At 40.5% G+C, this 11,997-nt stretch overlaps 1 protein-coding gene across 5 annotated transcripts in view; it reads right to left on the reverse strand.

Moving 5' to 3' along the window:
- The window catches only part of LOC109041557 (probable enoyl-CoA hydratase echA8), a 36,296-nt gene extending 25,326 nt beyond the window's left edge, over positions 1 to 10,970 (reverse strand). For 2 of the 5 annotated variants that reach the window (XM_072300671.1, XM_072300673.1), the window contains exons 1-2: positions 10,480 to 10,970; positions 5,679 to 5,920 (exon numbers count right to left, since the gene is read on the reverse strand). In XM_072300671.1, coding sequence (XP_072156772.1) covers positions 5,679 to 5,920; positions 10,480 to 10,636 — 399 coding nt within the window. In that variant the 5' untranslated portion in view covers positions 10,637 to 10,970. The remainder of the gene's footprint in view (positions 1 to 5,678; positions 5,921 to 10,479) is intronic. The other 3 variants (XM_072300663.1, XM_072300665.1, XM_072300667.1) reach the window with 3 other exon arrangements.
- Positions 10,971 to 11,997: the final 1,027 nt, after the last annotated feature.

The following is an 11,997-nucleotide window of genomic DNA, read 5'->3' on the forward strand; positions in this document are numbered from 1 at the left end:
GTTGGGCCGCGTAGTGGCCAGTCGCTAGACGATAGAATAATCGCACCCGAAGCCCGAACCCAAATTATTGAGCCTCATTCGAGCGGGTCTCAAAGGGGGGCCCAAGGCTGCAATCGCGGCCGAGCCTCACAGCGGTCCCGCTAGGCTAGCGGCCACCGACCCTCGGAAAAGTCGTAAAAACGAATGACTCAAGTTCACACGTGCAGGGCTCGGTGCATTGCAGCCAAATTGGTCTGTTTGTTATTCAGGGATAGTGTCCTAGCATAGGTTTATTTAAAAAAACAATTAAATAAGAGGAGGGATTTCAACCCTGAACAATGTCCTTCCCCCCCCCCCCCCCCCCCCGGGACCACGGACGGCCTGTGACCCTGGCCGGCCCGGCCCGGCCTCTATGTCAGTTTCGGTGAGCACAGTTACAGAGATGGACCATTTTTTTTAGGGAGCGAACAAATCAAAATTTTGAGCCTTAAGTTGGTCGCAACCATATCCGGAAGTCGTTACAGTGACATTTTTGTGCAACATGCTTCTGTGGAAAGTGCAATACTTAATGAATACTTTTGACAAATCGTGTTTTTTCCGGTTTGCACTTCAAACGTGATTTATTTGTGGAGTGTCATACGTTCCTTTTTGAATTGAAAAACTCGTCAGATGCATTGGGTAATAAAGAACAGCATCTCTCATTTCTTAACGCAGGGGGCGGCAAATTTTGCATTTTTTTAAAATGTAGGTTTAAAAAAAATCGGATTCAGAAAAAAAAAATTACAAACGAGAAAGCGTCTTTCGGTGACACAAGAGACAGCACTTTTAATTAGTCGAGTTAAGAGAGAAACTAAACACGCAATTTGGCATGGAGCGGTGCAGCAGTGATGATGGGGACTTGAGATAAAAAGGAGAAGCCCTCAGCGCGGCGCACGGTGAATCGAGTCAATGAGAGAGGTCGGAAAAAATTTGGGAACTTAAAACGCTCAGAACTCCGTTTATACAAGAACCTAATGTTCTGCAAGCTGTTCCACTGGTTTTCTCGTGATATTTTCTTCCAGTATCACCCCTTGAACTTTAAAATGTGACGAAATAAACATCAACATTTGCAGTTTTTGTCAAAAATTTCATGTCCAACCCCTCTAATTGACTCAATCCACTGTGCGGCGGTCGGCGTGATACGCATAACGCCTACAAGACTGTACGAATACTTCACGCATTGTGCCAAACACAGTGCGGTCAGCGCGGCGCGTCAGCGGAAGTTAAAATTATTAAACCACACTTATGTTTGTTCTTGCATAATTTTTATGTACCTTCATTTCTTACAAATGGAAGGCCTTGTTCACACATAGATAGGTTTACGGAACTTAACTTTCGCGCAAAGTTCCGTGCGAACTTTTGCTAGTAGTGAGGGGCATAGTGTCCTTTCTTTTAATTTTTCTTGTTTTGCCGGTTGAAAATGCGGGTGTGATCCCTGCGAAACGTCCCGGGTTTCTTATTATATTTTATGTGTTTCTTTTTATTATTTGCGGCCTTAGTCCCGTTTTAAGTTGTTTCTCTGTTACTGTTTCGGGCCGATTAAGTTGTTTTTTATTGATGTTTCGAAACGAATGAGAAGGGGGCGGCAAAATACAGGTGGCCCATAGGCAGCAAGTAGGTAAATCCGGCCCATGGGCGGCAAGTAGGTAAATCCAGCCCTGTTTTTTAAATGAATTTTGAGTCAAATTTACGTGAGAAATTGATTTACCAAGATTATTTTTCTTAATTAAAATTAACTTTCTTTTTAATACAGTTTTTACGTAAATACATTTGTTCGTAATTTCCAATACTTTTTACGAAATTTTTATGTTAATTTAATAATTATGTAAATTTGACTTCCTTTTCCGAATTTTTTCTTTTTTCGCGTTTTACTGTGACTTTTAACAATTTTAGACTTTCTTTCCTTACTCTAGTAAGGATCTAGTCGTCAGAATCTATCCTGAACGACAACTTACATTCATGGAAAATAAAGCTTTAAATGTTCCTGACCATTTGTTACCATCCAAACTCACTAGAACACATTGTATAGGTATATGAAAAATTTGAAGAGCATCGCTGTCAAAAGCTAAGTTCTCCTTCAATTTAGCTCTTTTTGTATGGTCTACGGGTAAGGACAAAACTAACTGTTTTTGCTAAACGCTTACTGTTTTTTATTCATAAAATTTGAAAGTCTCAATGAAAGCAAAGCTATGTCCAATCACAGCTAGGTATTTTTATTTTGAGACTGCACATCCCAACTTCTCCCACTTTTTCAGCCGAATTATTTTTTTTTTGGGCTAGATTTTGGTTGGTGCAGTAATGCTGATGGTTATTTTTAGAAGACTATGATGGTGAAACCTAAAGTTTCCAATGATATTTTATCAGCATAGTAAACTCAACCACGACTTCAATCATAAATAATTCCATTTAACGAAATCAAGCTGAAAGGCACAAGTAAGGGTTCATGAAAGTTGAAGTCATAGCTCAACATTATAGGGTAGGTTCAAGTAACTTTTAACGTGTTTTAGACTTTTTTTTCTTACTGTAGACCCTGAAAAACCACTTAAATTCAAGGAAAATAAAGCCTTAAATGTTCATACCCATTTTTAAATGTCAGAACTCACTAGACCACATTATATTCATGATAAATTTGAAGAATATCGCTGTGAAAAGTTGAGTTTTCCGTAGATTTAGCACTTTCCGTATGGTCTTTAAGGTAATGACAAAAAGTGCTAAATTGAAGGAGAACTCAACTTTTGACAGCGATATTCTTTAAATTCATCATGAATATAATGTGGTCTAGAGAGTTCTGACAGTTAAAAAATGGTTATGAACATTGAAAACTTTTAGTTCGATGAATTGAAGTTGTCCCTTAGGGTCCATTAGCGCTAAGGAAAAAAATTCTAAAACTTGTTTGAACCAACCCTATAATATTCTCCCACAGGATTCACTTTCAGACAGTAATAATTATTCAACATAAACATCAACCATTACTGATAAATCATCAAAGATCCTATTGGGCGAAATTCAGCCAAAAAGCACCAGTTTGGAGTCTTGACATTTTGGCCACCGTTGGTTGCTTATTTACGCTATTAAACTGTGACTCGATGATAAAGAATGCCATAGGGCGACATTCCGCCGAAAGGCACCTGTGTGGGTTCTTTACATTACGGTCACAGTTGATTGCTAAACGCTACCAAACCATGGCTAAATGATCAGAAATTCCATTTGGCGACACATGTTAACACTCTTTGAACATCTGAGGTATGAGTTCTGGAAATTTTGGCTATACTTGGTTGCTAAACGCTACTTAACAGTAAATGTTCAACAGTGACTTGATGATAAAGAATGCCATAGGGCGACATTCCGCCGAAAGGCACCTGTGTGGGTTCTTTACATTACGGTCACAGTTGATTGCTAAACGCTACCAAACCATGGCTAAATGATCAGAAATTCCATTTGGCGACACATGTTAACACTCTTTGAACATCTGAGGTATGAGTTCTGGAAATTTTGGCTATACTTGGTTGCTAAACGCTACTTAACAGTAAATGTTCAACAGTGACTTGATGATAAAGAATGCCATAGGGCGACATTCCGCCGAAAGGCACCTGTGTGGGTTCTTTACATTACGGTCACAGTTGATTGCTAAACGCTACCAAACCATGGCTAAATGATCAGAAATTCCATTTGGCGACACATGTTAACACTCTTTGAACATCTGAGGTATGAGTTCTGGAAATTTTGGCTATACTTGGTTGCTAAACGCTACTTAACAGTAAATGTTCAACAGTGACTTGATGATAAAGAATGCCATAGGGCGACATTCCGCCGAAAGGCACCTGTGTGGGTTCTTTACATTACGGTCACAGTTGATTGCTAAACGCTACCAAACCATGGCTAAATGATCAGAAATTCCATTTGGCGACACATGTTAACACTCTTTGAACATCATGAGTTCTGGAAATTTTGGCTATACTTGGTTGCTAAACGCTACTTAACAGTAAATGTTCAACAGTGACTTGATGATAAAGAATGCCATAGGGCGACATTCCGCCGAAAGGCACCTGTGTGGGTTCTTTACGTTACGGTCACAGTTGATTGCTAAACGCTACCAAACCATGGCTAAATGATCAGAAATTCCATTTGGCGACACATGTTAACACTCTTTGAACATCTGAGGTATGAGTTCTGGAAATTTTGGCTATACTTGGTTGCTAAACGCTTCTTAACAGTAAATGTTCAACAGTGACTTGATGATAAAGAATGCCATAGGGCGACATTCCGCCGAAAGGCACCTGTGTGGGTTCTTTACATTATGGTCACAGTTGATTGCTAAACGCTACCAAACCATGGCTAAATGATCAGAAATTCCACTTGGCATAATGGAGATGTTGCATGTGTGAGGAATTTGCGATTTGACTGTTGAATCTTGGGTAAAAGGTCACGAGAAACACGATGGTGCCACTGGTTTTCTCTGAAATCATCTCCCAAGCTCAAAAAAAAGCACTCAAGTTGAGGCCAAAATGGAGGGAATATCCCACCCTACCCTGAGAGTCCAAGTCTAGATCAAGACCAACTCTCCATGCAAAGATAGGGAGCTAATACATTGACACGGCTACCAATTTATCTGGGGACTCCAAAACTGAAAACACGGCAACCCTGCTAATGTATTTGCTCCCTATCTTTGCATGGAGAGTTTGTCTTCATGTAGACGTGGACTCTCAGGGTAAGGTGGGATATCCCCTCCATTTTGGCCTCAACTTGAGAGCTTTTTTTGAGCTTGGGAGATGATTTCAGAGAAAACCAGTGGCACCATTGTGTTCCTCGCGAACTTTTATACAAGAATCAACAGTTAAATTGCAAATTCCTCGCACATGTAACATCTCCATTGGGCCAAAATGGACCGATATCAATACCTCATATGTTACTTGGTTCCTCGAAAATTCTCCTCTTGGACTTAGCCTAAAAGTGTGGACACTTTTTAGCCTCCGGCGAAACCTAGAGTCTATACGGCTTCGCCGCACGACTAAAAAGGAGGTGTTTGCATCTTGAGGATTTGTACCCACCTACGTCATCAATGTAAACAAGGCGCTCGTTGAGGGTTATGTTGACGCTGTAAAAACGGACCATAATATCCGATTTTTTTACTTAAATCAACTCTTTAAATAATTTCAAGCACTTTTTGTAGAATGACTTTTTCCCTTAAATTACACCATTTCCAAGAAAATCGACAGGATAAAAACGTCGCTGTACCCAATGACGTCATCAAAGCTATAGATACTCTATGAAAAATTCCAAGATGCCCGAAATGCAAACACCTCCTTTTTTTTCTCTATGTTGTTCCTAGGTGAAGAGAGGGAAATAGGAGGGCCTAAAATTCTGAAATATATATGATGAAATTCATGAATAGCCTCTAATTGCAAGGGTTTTTTTAAGCGCCCATGATTGGTCACAATTATGAACGAAGGGTACTCCTACAAGTGCGGCAGAATTTTTCACCCAACTTTTGATTCTACAACAATTTTGGCTGCCACCTCAGCTGCCATTCAGAATTTTGCGTTTAAGAATAGAGATTGAAAAGAACGTTCCACCCAAAATTGGAGTTCTACCGCTTAGGGCAAATAAAATAAAATAAATTCCGTTTGCTCAAAAAATTAGTGGCAAAAATTGATTCTCACACTGGATAGAAGGATTTTGGATTGTTCTTCAGACGCTAATTGCTCGAGATCATAACCTGAGCAGAAGTTGCCTCCTTCTCCATATAAAACACCAACATATGATGAGGCATCATTTTCAAACTTCGTTAGTGCCGTTTCTAGTTCGTTAAGTAGCTGAATATTTACAGCATTCTTCTTTTCAGGTCTATTCAGTCCGATTAAAGTCACTTTCTTGTGCTTTTTGGTGATTACTAAAGTGGCGTCTGCAAAGGAAAAAAATGTCATGGTAAAAATTTTATTGGTTTGCTCATCCTGTAAGTATGGGGGACAATGTTTCCCAGGAAATGCAAGTGCTGCAAACAGAGGAGTTCCTAGAAACATTGCGGGACACTCTTCAAAGTGTGAGAGATTATCGTGTAAGTGGACCGACTGTGCGTGCACTCTTGCATGACAGCACTTAAAGGCAACTGAAACATGCCTCTACCCCAGGTTGTGGGACCTCTCTACGGCCTTGTCTCCACGGGCCGTTTCACGAGATTTGTTTTGGGGAAAAATCCCACTTACGAAGTTGGGAAAATATTGAGTTAATCAATATTTTTCCCAGTACCAAGTATGGTCCTTTTACCCCTAGGACCCAGAGAGAAGAAGAAGAAGTGTAATTGAATTGTGCGATATTTGTTTGTTCCATTGTTCATGTTTGTTTAGACAAAATAATCTTCGTCCCATGGAGACGATAACTGGGAAAAATCCCAGAAGTTTCATTCCTGCCATTCAAACTTGGGACAAATTCCATGAAAACGTCCCGTGGAGACAAGGCCTTCAGTTGTGGGACCATTCTTGATGACTCCATGACCAGAACCATGTTGATAACTTGCATTCATATCACCCCTGCAATAAGTTCAAGTGCTGAGACGTCTTAAAGGGAGACCAATTATTTCATACGTCCTAGGCATTGCAAATAAACACTTGTGCTTTAAACCTCTAAAATAATAAAATTCGGAGTTTTGATGATTAGCTTCAAATCTACGGTTTATACAGAGTAAACTGATAGAGGATCCAGAGCTGCGTTTTAGGAAAGTGAAAATGGTGCCATTGTACTGACCGATGCAAATTTCGGTTTTTTCTTCTTTTTTTTTTCTTTTAAACAGAAAAAGAGTGGGGAGAGAGAGTGAGAGTAAGAAAAAAATGAGAGAAAAGCTGTTGGAAGGATTCAGAGAAGACCGAAGTTGGGTCAACCGGTGCGGCGGCGGAAGCAGCCTGGTACTGACTCCAACTTCAAATTTATTTAATCTCCGGATGAGTCCTCTCACTTCTTTCTGAAAATCATGGGCACCTTCAAGGCGGCAAATTTGCCCTCTACATGAGAAATTACATGAACGATCTTTCATCCACTATGGGGCGAGTGCACGGTTATTTGAGGACATCTCAAAGGCAGGAGAGACTTGTGAACAATGCTATTATGTCCACTGAATCTGACATCACTGACGGGCAACTGAAGTTTTAGGACATCATAGAGGAGGTAGTGTGCGTGCCAAAGCAGTAGGGTAGAAATGGCGACTTGAGCGCAAAAAGTTTTAGCCAAATAGTGCAGAATAATACGAATTAAATTACAGTGTTGTATGGTAGGTATTTTACAATACGGCAACGCTGTAAAAAAAGTGAATGTATTGCATGTAGCCCCTTCAATCTACGGGCTATGCAATGGTGCATGTTACCCCTTCAAGATGGCGGTTATGCAACAGCGTTGCTAAGCGGTGCACATAAATAAATGATTTGAATATTGGTGAAATTTTGCAACATAGAATCTTACAGTGTTGCCAGATGGCGTAAGAAATTAAATATTTTTTCGTTACATTGTTGTCAGATTGTGCAAAAAATTCGGATTTTCGGACTTGTAAAATTTTCGGTATCGAAAGACTTTTTTCTCCAGGATGGGTCTGGTTTCGGAGATCGGAGAGTTGGGTCTGATTCGGGAGCGCTGGAAAATATTTTCGGAAAATTACCCTCCTCCGATCCGCCCCGGACCGATGCGATTCTTTTACACTATAGAAGATCGGAAAACTGTACGGACCGAATTTTGATACGACTTTTTGTTTTCGAGATTTCGGACTTGTAACATTTTCAGCATCGATAGACCGTCTCCTCCAGGCTGGGTCTAGTATCGGGTACCGGAGAGTAGGGTCTGATTCGGGAATTTCAATTTTGTAGTGGCGTGGCGGTGGTGTGTATCGGACCTTGTGTTCTGGGATGAGCAATTGGGATTGGATATTGCAATGTTCAGTTTGATGAATCAAAAATTTTTATTTTTTATTTATTTAGTTACACTTTAAGAAACTTTCGCGTTTAGAAAACGTGCACGTTTAAGAAACGTCCGCGTTTCGAAAGCGTGCGCGTTTAGAAAACGTCCGCGTTCAGAAAACGTTCGTGTTTCGAGGTCTAAACTAAAAGGTTGCTAGTAGGTATGCTTAGACCCTCAAACCTTTTGGGCCAAAAATCCCCCCTTAATGGGACACATCCTTTTCTGCCTCAATTCATCGAGATTAATCCATACATTTTTCAACAAAATTAGCACATGGATGGCCAAGGTGCAAAACCTTGTATTTCTGTTTGCGACTTCCCACGCTTCCTGTCATACTCAATTTATTCTTAGGAAAATTAGTAAACGTAGCTCCTTTCAAATTCTCTTGATATTTTTACTCCGTGAGCAGATTATTCCGTATGAATCTCAAGCTACAAAGATGACTTGTCTCTCTTTGAAAAAATAAAATAGAAGTGGAATTTCTGATATACTGCAATGGAGACACATGAATTTACACTAGGGCATAGGCATTTCAATTGATTTTTGACCATGTTTCACTTATTACTTCACGTTTACAGTTTAGTTTGTACGGCCTTGTCCACACGAGCAGGGTTCGCAGAACTTATTTTGAGGAACTTGTTCCTGGAACAAGTTTTAGCTGAGCTGAAAACTTATTCCTCCTAGGCCCGGAACTTCCCCTGTACTCTGAGCTTCTACATATGTTTCTTTTGATGCGAATTTGTTTGTTTTTGTTTTTTACGTCCTTTTCATGTCTTGACATTTACTTTTGTTACTTTGGTAGCCCTAATAATCTATTATTTTGCAAAAATTGTATAGTTTTGTTGAAGTTCCGGTTCCAGTTTGGGCGCACTCGTTTGGACAGCATCCTAGAGTACCTATATTGAGAGAGTATGGCCACTGGGCCCCATGGAGAGGCTTAGGACCCAAAAATGGCGGTGCTTTGTTTTGGTTTTTGTTGATGAGAGGGGGATCATTGCCAACTTTTGACGGTTATCACCAACCGCACTTGCTGCCAACCTTACTACATCTAAAATAATTTTTCTCAAAAATTGCGAACGATTAGCCTTAGAAATATGTAATGAAGTTGCCAGAGTGCATTTGAGTAAATTTCTCGTTACGGTAAGCAAAGAAAACTACATTTTGAGTCATTTTGCATTACATGTATTTATGGCGTCTGCCATTTTTGGATCCTAAGGGCTCCATTCAGCCTAAGATGGCTGAGCCAATCAGATGTGGTAACCCCAGTGGCCATACTCTCTCAATATGGGTACTCTACAGCATCCCTCCTTTCAAGGAACAAGTTCCGGGAACTGAGCAGTTCGTCGAATAAGTTCCTCGAACAACGCTCGTGTGGACACGGCCTACCAATTTTGTGTCATGAATCCTCATCATTGACGTATAATACAATCTAGACCGCGCATTGGGCCCGACTTTAGGCGGGGAAGGTAAGACAGCTAGGGGGGTAAAGACGCGCCTTCAGCCAAGTTGATACCGCCGGATATACGAGCTAAGTGTATCCGTATCAGGCAACGGCACTGATAAGACTGGCATTTCCATTGTCTCGGTCGGTACACTTACTGCGGTTGCTGGGTTGCCTATCGTCTCGCCTGAAGGGACTCTAGTCTTGTCGAGATTTCCTAATGCGCGGTCTAGATTGTATTATACGTCAATGATCCTCATTCCTTGAAGAATCATTTCCCCTCCTAAAAAATTTTAGAGTCCCTTTATACCCAGAGTTACGACAACTCACTTTTGGTTGGGCTGAAAGTGGCCTAAAAAAAATCCAATTCTGATTGGTTCTCACTCATGGAGTCACAAACGAGTGCACCAAGATGGCGGTGACTCGAATGTGGACAAAAATATGAAAATATCACCTAATTGTGGTTTATCAAGATTAAATTGTTATTACCATCGGTCCAAAATGAAAATAGAGTAAGCAATTATTCATAAACCAATCTTATTTTCTTTGTAATTGATCAATTTTGTTGATGTTGTTATTTTGGATGACAGACATCGCAGGATTCCTGATCCTTATCCCTCATTATCGTTTGCTTGGGTGCACTCGTTTCGGCCTCCATGATGGCCAGCCAAGGCCGGCTACCAGTCAGCTGATAATCGAGTTGTCTTAACTCTGGGTGTAACGAGACTCTAAAATATTTATTTGCAACACTTCACTGGAAAAATGCACATTTTTCTCCCTATCACATAGCCAGATTACGCTTTTGTCATGTCTCAGAAACTTATACTACATGCATATTGGGTGTTACTGTCAGATATTACGCCATGTACATTCAAGGAGGGGGGGGGGGGGGTTGGTCAACATTTATCCAACACCAGGCGGCAAAAACCTAAATCCGAATCTGGTAAGATCATCCTGTTACGATGCAATTATTCATCAGAAATAGTGCCCCCCAAAGATTTGGCTTGTGGTTCCATAATAGAGCGACAAACGATTAATTGATGTCCACAGCCTTTCATTTAAGAGGAAATCAACATGCTTACCTCCAAAACTCAGAGCATTAGGAAATGAATGATGACCAGAACAGAATAGATTCTTTTTGAACTCACCTAAGGTATTGTAAGAATAGTATCTGGCCTTTAGGGGCGTTGCCAAGGAATCAGAGGCAAAGCGAAGACCACTGCATACCAACATTGTCATACATCTAGAGATTCCGCAGATGATTGGAGAAAACTAAAGAAATGGACGGATATTTTAATGGCAGGTTAGCAGTTGGTGCAAGTCTAAGCAAGAATGTCAAGCCTTAGCAAGTGTGAATTCAAACACTATGAAATTTCCACTGGCTATGGATCATTACAAACATGCACAGCTATTTTATCGGAGACCTCAACATGCTTTTGCTTTAACTCTATTCCTCGATCTCGATCCGACTCCGACTTGATAAACACAATAAACATTCACAGATGGGTGTCAATTTTGAATACAAAAACACAAAAACATAACATGCTGCAATCACCATAGAGTACAACAGAGTCGCATCGCAATGTACTAGACGATCTTTGTCTTTGATTAGAGTACCTGCAGTATAGTAGTAGAAAGAGTCCCTTTATACCCAGAGTTGAGGTGATTCGTCAAGCTCAAAAGAAGTGGTCGAACTGGCATGCGATATATCGCATCTTTTAGGTCAAAAATCTCGGCAGATTTTGAATTTTCAGTAAAGAAAAGGACGATAGCCCCTGCGCATGAGCCTAAAGAATCATTCTAAACCTTAAAATCGGCAAAATTCAGAGAAATGAAAGCAGGATAGTGTTTGGAAAAAAACCTCGCATTCGATTCAGCTATCGATTTCGGTATCGAATGCGAGGTTTTTTTCCAAACACTATCCTGTTTTCATTTCTCTGAATTTTGCCGATTTTTGGGTTCAGAATGATTCTTCAGGCTCATGCGCAGGGGCTATCGTCCTTTTTTTTGCTGAAAATTCAAAATCTGCCGAGATTTTTTACCTAAAAGATGCGATATATCGCATGCCAGTTCGACCACGTCACTTGAGCTTGACGAATCACCTTAAGACAACTCGATTATCAGCTGACTGGCAGTAGAGCAGAGTACCTATATTGAGAGAGTATGGCCACTGGAGTTACCACCTCTGATTGGCTCAGCCATCTTAGGCTAAATGGAGCCCTTAGGACCCAAAAATGGCGGACGCCATAAATTAATGTAATGCAAAATGACTCAAAATGTAGTTTTCTTTGCTTATCGTAACGAGAAATTTACTCAAATGCACTATTGCGACAACTTTACATATTTTTAAGGCTAATCGTGTGCAATTTTTGAGAAAAATTATCGGAGATGTAGTAAGGTTGGCAGCAAGTGCGGCTGGTGATAACTATGGAACGCCGTTAGTGTCAAAACTGTTTTCTTGCGCGCGCGGAATATTTTTCCGGCGCGCGGAAAGAAAAAACCCGTTTTCGATGAAAATCTCTGAATTTCCGGATTCCGCGCCGGTTTTCGATATATTTGCACCGTTTGTGTCAAAACTATTTTAGTCGGTGCGCCGCTTC

This window comes from Bemisia tabaci, chromosome 1, assembly GCF_918797505.1.
Source record: "Bemisia tabaci chromosome 1, PGI_BMITA_v3".
In the NCBI taxonomy this organism is placed as follows: domain Eukaryota; kingdom Metazoa; phylum Arthropoda; class Insecta; order Hemiptera; family Aleyrodidae; genus Bemisia; species Bemisia tabaci.